This window comes from Hemitrygon akajei, chromosome 27 (assembly GCF_048418815.1).
Source record: "Hemitrygon akajei chromosome 27, sHemAka1.3, whole genome shotgun sequence".
Lineage (NCBI taxonomy): Eukaryota > Metazoa > Chordata > Chondrichthyes > Myliobatiformes > Dasyatidae > Hemitrygon > Hemitrygon akajei.
The window spans coordinates 26,359,310-26,373,855 of record NC_133150.1 but is presented as its reverse complement, the minus strand read 5'-3'; the positions used below and the strand labels follow the sequence as shown (position 1 = coordinate 26,373,855).

Below are 14,546 nucleotides of genomic sequence, written 5' to 3'. Positions count from 1 at the left end.
TTTGCTGATGATATAAAGGTTGGTGGTGTTGTGGATAGTGTGGAGGGCTGTCAGAGGTTACAGCGGGACGATGATAGGATGCAAAACTGGGCTGAGAAGTGGCAGATGGAGTTCAACCCAGATAAGTGTGAAGTGGTTCATTTTGGTAGGTCAAATATGATGGCAGAATATAGTATTAATGGTAAGACTCTTGGCAGTGTGGAGGATCAAAGGGATCTTGGGGTCCGAGTCCATAGGACGCTCAATGCAGGTTGACGCTGTGGTTAAGAAGGCGTACGGTTTATTGGCCTTCATTAATCATGGAATTGATTTTAGGAGTGGAGAGGTAATGTTGCAGCGATATAGGACCCTGGTCAGACCCTACTTGGAGTACTGTGCTCAGTTCTGGTCACCTCACTGCAGGAAGGATGTGGAAACCATAGAAAGGGTGCAGAGGAGATGTACAAGGATGTTGCCTGGATTGGGGAGCATGCCTTATGAGGATAGGTTGAGTGAACTCGGCCTTTTCTCCTTGGAGCGACGGAGGATGAGAGGTGACCTGATAGAGGTGTAGAAGATGATGAGAGGCATTGATCGTGTGGATAGTCAGAGGCTTTTTCCCAGGGCTGAAATGGTTGCCACAAGAGGACACAGGCTTAAGGTGCTTGGAAGTAGGTGCAGAGGAGATGTCAGGGGTAAGTTTTTTACGCAGAGAGTGGTGAGTGCGTGGAATGGGCTGCCGGCAACGTTGGTGGAGGTGGACACAATAGGGTCTTTTAAGAGACTTTTGGATAGGTACATGGAGCTTAGAAAAATAGAGGGCTATGGGGAAGTCTAGTAAATGCTAAGGTAGGGACAAGTTTGGCACCTCTTGTGGGCCTAAGGGCCTGTATTGTGCTGTAGGTTTTCTATGTTTTTATGTTTTCTAACAGACATGAAACAGCTCATCCTGATTGATGCCTTCCCCATCATTATGGGGGATTTTAACCAGGCCAGCTTGAAAAAGCCTCTAAATAATTATCACCAACAAATCACTTATAGTACCAGAGGAACCAACACGCTGGACCACTGTTACACCACCATCAAGGGTGCTCACCATGCTATCCTACAGCCACACTTTGAAAAGTCTAATCCCCTGGCTGTATTTCTACTCCCTGAATATAGGCAGAGAATGATGACTGCAGTACCAGTAGCGAGGACCAAGAAGGTATGGACAAGGGAGGCGCAGGAGTGCTTACTGGGACTGCTTTGAATTGGTGGACTGGATTGTATTCATGGATTCATCTTTGAATCTGGATGAGTACACCATAGCTGCCACCTCATTGAAACCTGTGTGGATGTGTGTGTACCTACGAGAACTTGCTGTACATCCCCAAATCAAAAGTCATAGATAAACCAGGAGGTTCGTAATCTGCCGAGGGCTAGATCTGAAGCATTCAAGTTGGGTGTCCCAGCCTGTACAAGGAAACCAGGTACAACTTGCAGAGGGCTAGTTCAAGAGCTAAGAAACAATTCCAAACAAGGTTGGGGGCGAAATCGGATGCTTGTCAACTCTGGCAGGGTTTTCAGGCCATTACTTCCTACAAAGCGAAATCCAACATCATGAGCGTCTTTGATGCCCTCTTTGAAAGGGAGAATAATACTACAGCTATGCGGATCCCAGCAGCACCTGGTGACCCTGTGATCTCCGTCTCCGAGGCCAATACCAGGCTGTCTTTTCAAGAGGGTGAACCTTCACGAGGCGACGGGCTCCAATGTAGTACTTGGTAGGGCTCTGAAAACCTGTGCCAACCAACTGGTGGGGGTGTTCAAAGACATTTTCAATATCTCATTGTTACAGTCGGAAGTTCTCACCTGCTTCAAAAGATCAACAATTATACCAGTACCCAGGAAGAACAAGGTGAGCTGCCTTAATGACTATTGTCCAGTAGCACTTACATCTTCAGTGATGAAGTGTTTTGAGAGGTTGACTATGGCTGGAATTAGTTCCAGTCTCAGCAAGGACTTGGACCACTGCAATTTCACTATCGCCACAACAGGTCTACATTGGACACGATCTCATTGGGTCTTCATGTGGTCCTGGACAATATAAATACCTATGTCAGGATGTTGTTTATTAACTACAGCTCAGCGCTTAACACCATCATTCCTACAGTTCTGAATGAAAAGCTCCAGAATCTGGGCCTCTGTACCTCCGTCTGCAACTGGATGCTTGACTTCCTAACCAGTAGACCACAATTTGTGCAGATCAGAATCTACACCTCCACCTCGCTGACAAACAATATTGGCCTCAGGGATGTGTGCTTAGCCCACTGCTCTACTCACTCTACATCCACGACTGTGTGGCTAGGCACAGCTCAAATGCTATCTGTAAGTTTGCTGATGATACAGTCATTGGTGGCAGAATTTCAGATGGTGACACATGGGTGTACAGGAGTGAGATATGTCAGCAAGTTGAGTGGTGTCCCAGCAACAACCTTGCACTCATTGTCAGTAAGACCAAAGAGCTGATTGTAGATTTCAGAAAGGATAAGGCAAGGGAACACATAGCAGTCCTCATAGAGGGATCAGAAGTGGAAAGAGTGAGCAATTTCAAGTTCCTGGGTGTCAGTATCTCTGAGGACCTAACCTGGGCCCAACAATGCAGCTACAAAGAAAGCATGACAGCGGCTATATTTCATAAAGAGTTTGAGAAGATTTTGTATGTTACCAGAAAGACTCAAATTTCTACAGATGCATTCTATCTGGCTGCATCACAGTCTTGTCAGTGGGGGGGGGGGGGGCTGCTGGTGGGTTGCAATTGCACAGGATCGGAGTAAACTGCAGAGAGTTGTAAACATGGTTAACTCCATCATGAGCACTAGCCTATGTAGTATCCAGGACATCTTCAAGGAGTGATGCTTCAAAAAGCTGACGTCCATCATGAAGGACCCTCATCACCCAGGTCATGCCTCGTATTCATTGCTACCATCAGGAAGGAGATACAGAAGACTAAAGGCACACACTCATTGATTCAGGAACAGCTTCTTCCCTCTGCTATCCAGTTTATGAATGGACATTGAACCCATGAACACCACCTCACTATTATATCCATTTTTGCAAAACTTATTTAATTATTTTTTATATATACACATTTGCTGTAATACTGTTTTTGCTATACCAGACCATGATGCAATTAGACAGGATCCTTTTAACAGTATATCTGTAGGAGCTTGTTAGAGTGTTTGGTGATATGCTGAGCCTCTAACTTTCTAGCTTTATAGGTCCATTATCTTTGTTACCTCCTCCAACCACACATCCCTTTGAGATTCTGACACCAGTATATGTCCCTAACTGTGGAATTTTTCTCTTTCTTAAAATCTACCACTTTGACTAGAATTTTAATCACTACATCCAAGTGTGTCTCCATATCAAACTTTGTTTGTATCACTCTTTGGGATGCTGTACTACATTGAAGATCCTATATAACTGCAAGTTATATTGTTTATATTTATGGGTATAAATTGAATCATTACTGACATTTTCATACATCAAAAATCTGTAAATCTAGAAAGGTTTTCTGTTCTTCTGCTTTCTCCCCAACACTTGGAATAAAAGAGAATGATTTCTTTTGCAGGTTTGCCACCAAGGAGAAAAATGCCTTGCTGCTGTACAATGGGCGTTTCAATGAGAAGCATGACTTTATTGCCTTGGAGATTATTAATGAACAAGTTCAGTTAACATTTTCTGCTGGTAAGTTATTGTTTAGTACCTCTGTGGACTCTGGCTGCTGGATTTATGGTTTTATTGAGAGTTCTTAATTTAGGTCTTTGAAGTACTTTCCATCTAGCAGAAGTCAAAGTTGTACAGAATGTAAGCAGACTATTTGACCCACTATATTCATGCTGAATAGCGGGCACTCTTCAGTATTAATCCCATCTTTCAGCACTTGACCTTTCAACCTTTCATCTGAACTCTACCTGCCACCTCCCCCTCCCCCTCCCCCTCACCCCTCTCCCCCCCTCTTTCCTCTCTCTTCTCTCTCTCTCTCTCATTGCATTCTGGGTAGTCACCACTCTTCGGTGAGGAAAATCCCCCTCAGATATCCTGTGCGTGTGTTAAAGCTGATAGAAGCCTTGAGTTTTCTGCTAATAGTATATGAAATGAACTACACACCAGTGTTGATAACGAATATGACCCTTTGTTTTCAAGTTCAAAGTAAATTTATTATCAAAGTACATATATGTCATCATCTACAATCCTGGATTAATTTTCCTGTGGGCATACTCAAGAATCCTATAGAATAATAAGCATAACAGAATCAATAAAAGACCACCCAACTTGGACATTCAACCAAACTGCTTGACATTAGCTTTGACCCAAGTATCCTCAATCCCTTCTGCCTATTTAATGCAAAATATTTTGCTCCAGGTTTTAACCATATATAACCATATAACAATTACAGCACGGAAACAGGCCATCTCGGCCCTTCTAGTCCGTGCTGAACGCTTACCCTCACCTAGTCCCACCGACCTGCACTCAGCCCATAACCCTCCATTCCTTTCCTGTCCATATACCTATCCAATTTTCTCTATCTTTCTTTGCAAAATAGTACTTCATCAAGGTTGCCTTTGTTGGTCTGTGAATTGAGTGGTGTGGTGTGGAGTGGAGGGGCCCAATGTAAACCTTTTGTTGATCCAGCAAAAGTGAAAAAGAAGATCCAACCACTTTCTTTTGTATAAAAGCGGACTGAACTGAATAAAGCTCCTCCTGCAGCAGTGTGCTCAGTCTGATACCAGTTAAGAATCACTTGGCACACTAGTGGTTTGTTATAAATATTTAAATTGCACATTAGCTGGCATCCACTTAGAGAATCGCTGTTGGCTGTAATTGATGCTGGTTTCTATCTCTGCTCAGCCTTTCCTTTTATACTCTTGGGGAGACATGACATGACAGTGAGAGACAGAGCATTTGCAGAGCCTGTACCCCGCAGACATGTATATATGGTTTATCTACCAATACATATTTTGTGAATCACCTGCTCGTACAAATGGTGCAAAATCCCAATTTTAAATATGTCTGCGAGCACCTTTGCTGTCAGAGAAAGATGTCATTAGGTCAAAAGTAGTAAAAATAATTTTTGTCAAATGAATTGCCAGTTACACACTTTCTAAAAAGGATAATGCCAAAGTTCCTTCACAAAGATATTTGTACCTATGTTCTTCCTTCCTTAAATTAACTTTAGTTTTCAAGGAAGCAATTTAGCGAAAGTAATTGAGCAACTAAATCAGGTGCAGTCCTATTGTGTTAGACCATAAGATATAGGAGCACAATTAGGCCATTTGACCCATCGAGTATGTTCTGCCATTTCATAATAGCTGGTCCAATTTTCCTCTCAGCCACAATTTCCTGCCTTCTCCCCGTATCCCTTCAAGCTCTGAACAATCACAAATCTATCAACCTCTGCCTTAAATATACATAAAGACATGGCCTCCACAGCTGCCTATGGCAAAGAATTTTGCAGATTCACCACCCTCTGGCTAAAGAAATTACTTTTCATCTCTGTTCTAAAAGGACACCCCTCTATTCTGAGGCTGTGTCCTCTGGTCTTAGACTCTCCCACCATAGGAAATATCCACTCCACATCCTCTCTATAGGTTTCAATGAGGTCACCCCTTATTCTTCTGAATTCTAGTGCATACAGGCTCAAAGCCATCAGATGCTCTTCATATGACAAGCTATTCAATCCTGTGATAGTCTGTGCAATGGTAGGTTTAAATCTATGGAGTGATAAATATGCTTGAAAACATACACCAACAGGGTCAAGGACATCTTTACCTGCACTTCATTTTCTTTGTAACCGTAACGTGATATCCTGGATTCTGTTATTGCTTTTGCCTTGTACTACCTTGACGTACTCGAGCTCTGAAATGATCTTCTATATGTATGGCATGCAAAGCAGGGTTTCTCACTGTATCTCGGTACATGTGACAGTAATAAACAAATTGTCAATTTTCGAGAGGGAAATTGTTCCTGATGCATTCTGTTGCTTCCAGATTACTATTGATAATATCTTAGTGTAACGGTGTTGAAAGCAATAATGTTAAATTCCTGTCAACTGCACAATTTTAGCTAAAGAGGATTCTGGTTAATTGGGCCATCAGTTAATCAGGCTGCCACTTATTTGGAACAACTCTTAAAGAACAAAAGCAAATCAAGAAAATAGCCGGGATTCCCTTAGTTTATTTGGGGTATTGTGCCACCTAATTGGGGCAGGAGACTATTGCTGAATGTGGTGTGGCCATTAGACACCACACCATGTTTAGCATGAACAGTTTTTAACTAGCGTGTTTGTGTTTAAAAAGCAGTGATTTTTGTCGCTGATATTTGGCAAGTATTAAACAGTAAGGAAGTTCGGAACTGTTTTGCTCATTGTGGTTCCAAGCATACAGCCTTGGCAATGCCAGAAACTGCTAGGAGAGAAAATGAAATTATTTCACTACTTCAACAAGTCAAGAACTATGAAAAATTTGAAGGTATCAACAATGATCTTGAATGCTATAATGAAAGTGAAGATTTGAAGGATGCAGTCATTGAAAGGCCTATTTGGAGGCAGTCCATTATCTGCACTTGGGTTTGAACTGATTTTGTACATTTGTAATAAGTCAAAGGAACATGTCAATATTCAATGAATGAATTTATCCGTTGACAATTATTAAGAATGAAAACACAGTTTTATACTACTGTAGTAGTTTTGGTAGTGTGCTAATTTATTCTGTATTTCATTTAAATACTTAGTTATTCAGTTAAATGGTAGTTTGTCTTTTTTTATATATTTTTAAACTATTTTCATGAGCCTTTGACTAATTGGGGAGGCTGCTTAATTGGGCCAAAATGTACAGATTCTGATGTGTCCAAATTAACCAAGATCCACTGTTTTCACCTATTTACATTGTTCACATTGATTTTTAGGAGCTTGTCTGCTGATTTTACAAATAGCATATTCTGGTCTAATTAGTTAGATGCTGCCCACTGTTCAACCATTTCGTCATTCCAAGATTTACTTGGTGCTCTAAGGACCTCTGTGGTAGCTTTATGGTGTTCTTTTAGAGTTATTATAGAAGGGTAATGCCTGTAACTGTGATAGAATTTCATGCTAGATTGCATTCCTGGTGGAAGAATAGTTTACAACATAATCAGCAGTATGGTCTTTGGTGGATGCTGATTCAAAGTTAGATCATGCTCAGCTTTGACAATCTTTCCAAGTATATATCCGACCAACTGTCCCGTCTCTGGACAAACAAAGGGAAAGGAGAGCGAGTATCAGGAGAATATGTGTATCACTCTCTTTGCTAAAAATGCTAATTGTAGCTGCTTTCCTTCCAAACAGGCGAGTCAACTACACTGGTAACACCCTACATCCCTGGAGGTGTGAGTGATGGAATGTGGCACACGGTCCAACTGCAGTACTACAATAAGGTGAGGAAACAATCGTTCAGTTTCATCATGTAATGCTTGTGAAAACTGGATATCTTTGTATTCTCTTCATTGTTGCTTCAGAATAGAGGCATGCACTCTGCTTGGCTGAAGGAACTCAGTTACTGCAGCCCTCATAATAATGAAATATGCGGGTATATTCGTGTGTGTGATTGATATAGATAGATATATATATATTTGCTTATTGCACCTCTCCATAAATGTTCAGATTTATATTCCAGTTTTGATTCAAATTTCAATTTGATTTATTTGACAGATTTTCTTTCTTTTCTTTTTCAATCTTTTTATTAATATCAACATATTGAAAATAACAGATGTTGATACAGAATTATTGGGATTACATTGTTAATAGTTGAATATTGGGATTACATTGTTAACACATGAATATATACTCAATTGGTACAAGGGAATTAAGTCTCCCAAAATCATACAAAATACAAATATAATGTACACAAAGCAAAGAAAATTGGAATAAGAATAAAAAAAAGAAAAAAAAGAAAAAAATTTATATGTATATCCCAAAAAAACTAATCTGATTAGTTTGACAGATTTTCAAGAAGCACATATAATTTTACATTCTTCTAACTCCCTGTACTTGATATGCATTGACTGTTTATAGTATAAACTTTACACCAAACAGGTTATATTGTTAACTTCAGAGCTACTTCTATACTTACTTTCGTGAGATGCTGAAGATATTGGCTCCTGATCTATTGGGGCCTCATATACATTAGTCCTGAAAGGCCCTTTCCACAGAGGCAAAGACCTCAGCCAGGAAGACCCAATTAAACCAAAAGAAACTATAGCCAAGCTTGTCAATGTACTAATCTTATAACGTACAGTAGTTGGATTGGGAACATGGAGCCTGCTGTGATGTGGCGATTGTGTAGGAGCATGGAATTCAGCTGAAGGGTCAGCCACACTTTTGATGAATGGCAGAGCAGACTCAAAAAGGTCAAATGGCCCATCCCTGCTTTTATTTCTTCCTGTGTTTTACTGTTCTTGAATCTCTGTGTTTGGTATTTGGTTCGCTTCAATAATTCTGTTGCAAATTTGCCTGAGATTATTTTTGTATTGATTCATTTTTTTAATGAAGATATTTGGTCAAGTACTTAGCTTTTCAGATTTTTAAAATTTACTCTTAATTAATAGAATTCTTTTCTTAATATTCACTTTCCACTTCCCATGATGTTTGGTGTAGTGGGATCTTTCTCTGCAATCTCTTGCATTGGGCACTGTTTAACTCAGGAGCCGTTGGTTAACGGGGAAAGGTCCATTGCATAAAAAAAGATGGGAACCCCTGGTTTAGCTGTACTGTGTTTTTTTCCCTGTATTCTTGAACAGCTCCTTGTGCTATGTTCAGCCTGTGTTTCCTTAGTGTTTTGCTTATTATTTGTACTATATCAGATAATTCATAATGTTAGTGTCTCTGTTTACATCTTTTTATAAAAATTTTCCTTCCTGTCATGTGTAATAGGAGGAGGAAATTCATGCATTGTGTATAATGGTTATTCAATTGGGCTTGCTGTGTGTAATTTATTATGTAATTGTTATTTAATTTCCTTACCAATGCATTACATCACAAGCTAATTTTGCCAGATGCACAGGACAGGGACCATTACTCAATTTCTTGTCTCGTGATAATTACCCTTTAAAAATGACCATCAGTTACAGTTTAAGATGATTCAAATGTTACTCTGTATTGCCATATCCAGTTAATTCTGCAAGTCATAATCAGCGTATGAATGTTCATTCTACGAATTTCCTTGCTGTTGGAGTGTTCGATTTTTTATAACAAATAGGAGCTGAGATGTGAATATTTGGCTGTGTGAGTTGATTGCTATGAACTACAGTAGGTTTGAAGTTTTCGTCTCTTCACTGAAAGATGAGGACTATGTCTAAGGGAAAGGGATGTTGGTTTATGAATATTACCAAACAAAGAGCACAGCAATTGGTGTGTAAAATGTAGCTGGCCTTATTGTTCATTATGAGCTTTGTGTCTGAGGGGGCATTTTGTTAATTTCCTGGAGGAAATGGTGCAGCTGGACCACCTGATAATTATACATGCAACAAGAATGAGGAGAGCCAGAGGACAGATAACTGCTGTCGGCTGGAGGTTTCATTTAGGGCTTGTGCGAGCAGTGTGATTAAAAAAAGGGAGTCCAATTAAAAAAAAGCTTCTTCATCACTGATGATGTTCGATTTTGCTAATCAAATGAGGCTCTGCAATGCTCTGAAGTAACCAGTGAGGAAGGGAGGCCTTACAGAGTTGAAATTAAAAACAAATCTCAGCCTACATGTGCACATGGAAGGTGTGTACTGATGAATTACATGCAGACTCAAATTAAAAATAAACATTAGTGTACCTGCGTGTGTTAGGTACACATCTGCACCAGCTCGCTAATGCAAACAATCAGCCAATCATGTGGCAGCAACTCAATGCATTATAGCATGCAGACATGATCAAGAGGTTCAGTCTAAACATCAGAATGGGGAAGAAATGTGATCTAAGTTGTTGGTGCCAGATGAATGGCTTGAGTATCTCAGAAACTGCAGATCTCCTGGTTTTTTCACACACAACAGTCTCGAGACAGACTGGTGCAAAAAACATTCAGTGAGCGGCAGTTCTGTGGGCAAAAACTCCTCGTTAATGAGAGAAGTCAGAGGAGAATGGCCGGAGTGGTTCAAGCTGACAGGAAGGTGGCAGTAACTCAAATAACACGAGTGCGCAGAAGAGCATTTCCGAACACACAACACATTGAATCTTGAACTGAGTGGACTATAGCAGCAAAAGACTATGAGTATACATCCAGTGGCCACTTTATTAGGTACAGGTGTTAGGCATGCATATATGAGCATGTTCCGATGTAAGTGCGTGACTGAGTATTCAGTTTAATTTGCTTCTGTTTACTAATTCCATAATCAATACCTTCAACACCTTTTTTTCCCAAAATTGCAGTAGTCTTCATTGCTTAGATGAATGGTATTTAGAGCTGACTTTCCAATTGCAGCAAAACTCCAGCATGCTTTGGGTATTGGTCATGCCAGATTAGCAGGTTTTACTGACTGGATGTTATTGCTTGATATGCTAAAGCACTTAGTTCTTTAATGTTACAGATTTTGCCAGTGGGTGCAGGAAGTTTCAAAGGAGCATGGGGAACAGAACCTGGTGAGCTTCCAGGGGTTGTGGGATCCAGGGCCCCTTTATGTGAACCAGGGCCGCAGTATGTTAAAGAGAGAACAGAAATGCGCACACTGTAAGACCGATGCCAGTCATTAGAATTTCCAATAGTCATACGTTGGATGATCAGATTTGTACTGTAATGACCCTGTCATGGTGTACGGAGGAAATCTAGGGGAGAAGAATCAGGCTGGTTGTATTTGGAGTACATAATCCCTTACAGCCTTTGTATGTGTGTGTGACCTGCAGGTTACTTTACCTTTCGTCCTGCGGAAAAGGAAACCCACACTTTGACTGAATACTGGAGAATAAAGAATAATTTTTCATAACTTGGAACAATTTATAACTTAGCTTAGAAATTGTAGCACATAACACGCCTGTTTTATGTGCCGACCTTTTTATTGTTAATGTCAACCTAGGTGCTAAATATCATCTATATACTCAAGGTTCACTTTCAGAAATTCTGTTGTGCCGTCTGTTACGGAACACATTTGATGAAATCATTTGGTGACGTTGCACAGTAGATAATACTGTTTCAGTGTTCTACACTGAATATAAAATCACCTAATGATTTGTAACATGACCTGAATAGCAGCCCTGGTCAGCACCACCAGTTCCTTCACAACTTAAGAGGCCCAAGGGGAGTGAGACGACGGCCAGGAGAATAGTATGGAAAAGGCTTCTGCGGTTGTTCATTTAACCTCTTGGTTTCCTAGGCAACCCATGCACTCCACACCTGCTGCAGGTGCTCTCCTCTGATGGCCAATTTTCCATTGGTCACTGGAGACTCGTATAATCCCCCACGTTGAAGGGAAACTATACCCCCAAACACTCCCCACATGAGAACTATCACTTTCAAGTTATCACAGTAGTGTGCAAATTTAAGCCGACCACACCATCTGTACACAGAGGAGCAGAGCTGTCAAGTCAAACTTCTCACACTCTGAAGAAATTCCTGGATGCTATTTATTGATAGAATACTGTTTAGCTTCTCAGAAGTTTATCAACAATGCACTGGTACATTATACATCACTGTGCCTGATATTGAAAGCCTGTCTAAGCAAAAACTTCCAGACTTTGAGCATCCTAATACTTGGAATATGATTTCTGGAAGGCAGCACGTCAGAAATTGGACCCAAAACAAGCCAACGTATTCTTTTGTAATGTCTGTGAGCTGCAGTGAAACATGATCCGGGGTGATGTCTTGTTTGTGATCAATGAAGAAATGTGTGGAAATAACACGACTTGCAGAAGCCGAAGTTAGATTAAAAACAAGCATCTGACAGTGTTTGAAATGTCATTTGCCAGCTGTGAATCCTGTGCTGGCACAGCTGATATCATTGTTTAGTTAGAGTTTGCTTGTCACAGGGCCGCCCCTAAGTTCCATTATAACTACAAATACTTCTTCATTCATCTTGGACTGGACATAGCTATTGTTTTATGAGTACACGTGGATGTTGTTCTGAAATAATTTGCAATATTTCATAATCATAACATTCACATCTGCCTTACTTGAGTGAATGTGCCACATAATATTCTCAGTAATTCTCTTCATTCGCTGATCATCATCAATGTAAATTTCTCAGTGAGGATGTGTTTATTCCTACATTTTTTTGCCCGTAACATTGCACTGTTGGCTGCCTCCCAAATAAGGAATTGCTCTGTTTCATGGTGTGTGTACCTTGCCCCATTGTAGACTGTTGTTGCCCGTCTCGGACCTACTGGATGTAGAGGCAACACACACAAAATGCTGGTGGAACACAGCAGGCCAGGCAGCATCTCTAGGGAGAAGCGCTGTCGACGTAAGGGTCTCGGCCCTTTATGTGTGTTGCAGATTTCCTCGTGGATGTAGAGGCTCTGCTTTCTCTGCTAAATCTCACGGATGTTCTTGGGAAGTGAAATGGCAAACAGTCTGCTGGAGCAGCCCAATGGGTTGAACAGCATCTGTGGGGAGAAAGGAACTGTCAACATTTTGGGTCGAAACCCTGCATCAGGACTGCAAGAGAGGGAGATGCCCAGAGTAACAGTAGAAGGGGAATGATGAGATGGCAATCCAAAGCGATTGCTGGACTGAGGAGGGGTGAACAATGATAGCCAGGTAATGTAAGGTAGGGGAGGTGTGGAATTGGGAGACAGTGTAGGTGGACGGTAAATAAAGATGGGCAAAGGGAAAGAGGAACAAAAGAAGTGGGAGGTGGGCACTGTGAAGATTAGAGACAGCTGCTGGAGGGAAGGAAATAGGAATGCAGTGCACTGGAATCTGATAAGGAGGGGATGTGATCTTGGGAACCACAAGGGGAGAGGTGAATGGTAAATGGGGGGTAGAGGAGATGGGGTAGGAAAACCTGTGTTTGAACTATGTGTGCCATCGGCAGATGGAACCAGAAGGGGTTGGGAGGCAAGGATGGGTGATGGAGAGTCTGTGAGAAGGGCGGGAATACAGCTGAAGGAAAGTGGACAAAAATAAGAGGAATTTGGGGTGGAGAAGGGGAAAGAACCCACCAGCAGGGAACGTTAGGAAAACACAAATGTTGATGCCATTGTAGACTACTCGGGGTGAATGTGAGGTGTTGGTTCTTCCAGTTTATATTGGTTCTCACTCTGGCAGTGGAGAAGACAGGGAATGGACGTGTCAGTGTGGGAATGGGAAGGGGTACTGAAATGGCATGAAACTGGGAGCTTGGGATTGCTAATGCAGACCCAGGAGTACGTGCTCTACTAAACAATCTGTGCTTAGGTTCACAGTTAAATTTGCTGTTCTCTCACAAATGCATTACATCACAGGCAAATTTTAGGATTCGTACAGGAGAGGGCCCATTACTCAATTTCCTGTTTCCTTGGTAACTAACCTTTTAATATGAAGCATTATATTCACTATTCACTATCTCCCAACTCCACAACATCCTCTCCTCCCCTACCTAGTGCACTCTGTCTGTCTTTTTTCACCCATCCTTAACCCACCAATGACCCCAGACTCCTGTCTCAACCACTCCTTTGCTCCTCTTCATACTGGTATCTTCCTTCACCGCTCTCTGTCCTGATACAGAGTTTTGACCTGAAATGTCAACAGTTCCTTTCCTCCCACAGATGTTGCTCGATCTGTTGAGTTCCTTCGGCAGATTGTTTCTCCAGGTTCTAGCACCTTCATCCGCTTGCGTCTTTGTCTTGGGATGTGGGTGTAGCTGGAAAAAAAAATGCTGACAAATGTTGTGGGTGAAACTTCCTGACTGGTGCAGTAACGTTGCACTGGTCTTTAAGCACAGTGACCAGCTGGAGCACTGCAGAGTACTGCCGGAGTCTATCATACTGGTGTTGTCCGTAGGCCAGAGTGTGTAAAAAGTGCCCGTTTTCATCCTTATAGCATCTGTAAAACTGTGTTTCTAGAACCATCCGCCAGCTTCATCCTCAATTTTACAGATACTGTTATTTTATTTTTGCAGATTTAATTTCTCAGACTGAGAGTATGTTTTGTAACTATGTACTCTGTGAATTTCCCTGTGAGCTCTAAAAACAAGTGACAAAGTTGCCATGCTTCCAGACCCATGTCAGCTCAAAGCTCAAAACTGGAGCCCCTGATGTTTCAGCTACTGGGCTTCAATGCAGCTTGTTTATTGGACTAGAAGGCAGTTGATACAAAATCATGCCACCCCGATCTCCCTAGATTTTGAAAGGAACAGTTTAAATAAAATTCCGTGATCTTGACTCTTTCTGATTCACTCCTATATTGGGTCGACCTGCCACTTCTTGCTTAGGCTGTCCAGTAAAATGACATTAGCTTCTGATGACAATTGCTGAAACCCTCTTCTCATTGCTACCATCAAGGAGGTGGTACAGGAGCATGAAGACACACACTCAATGTACCAGGAACAGTTTTTCCCCCTCAGATTTTCTGAATGGATAATGAAGCCAC

At 41.4% G+C, this 14,546-nt stretch overlaps 1 protein-coding gene across 5 annotated transcripts in view; it reads left to right on the top strand.

The window, feature by feature from the left end:
• celsr2 (cadherin, EGF LAG seven-pass G-type receptor 2) overlaps positions 1-14,546 on the top strand; it is a 314,788-nt gene that overhangs the window by 179,197 nt on the left and 121,045 nt on the right. For all 5 annotated transcript variants that reach the window (XM_073030493.1, XM_073030495.1, XM_073030494.1 and 2 more), the window contains exons 4-5: positions 3,596-3,711; positions 7,349-7,437. In XM_073030493.1, coding sequence (XP_072886594.1) covers positions 3,596-3,711; positions 7,349-7,437 — 205 coding nt within the window. The remainder of the gene's footprint in view (positions 1-3,595; positions 3,712-7,348; positions 7,438-14,546) is intronic.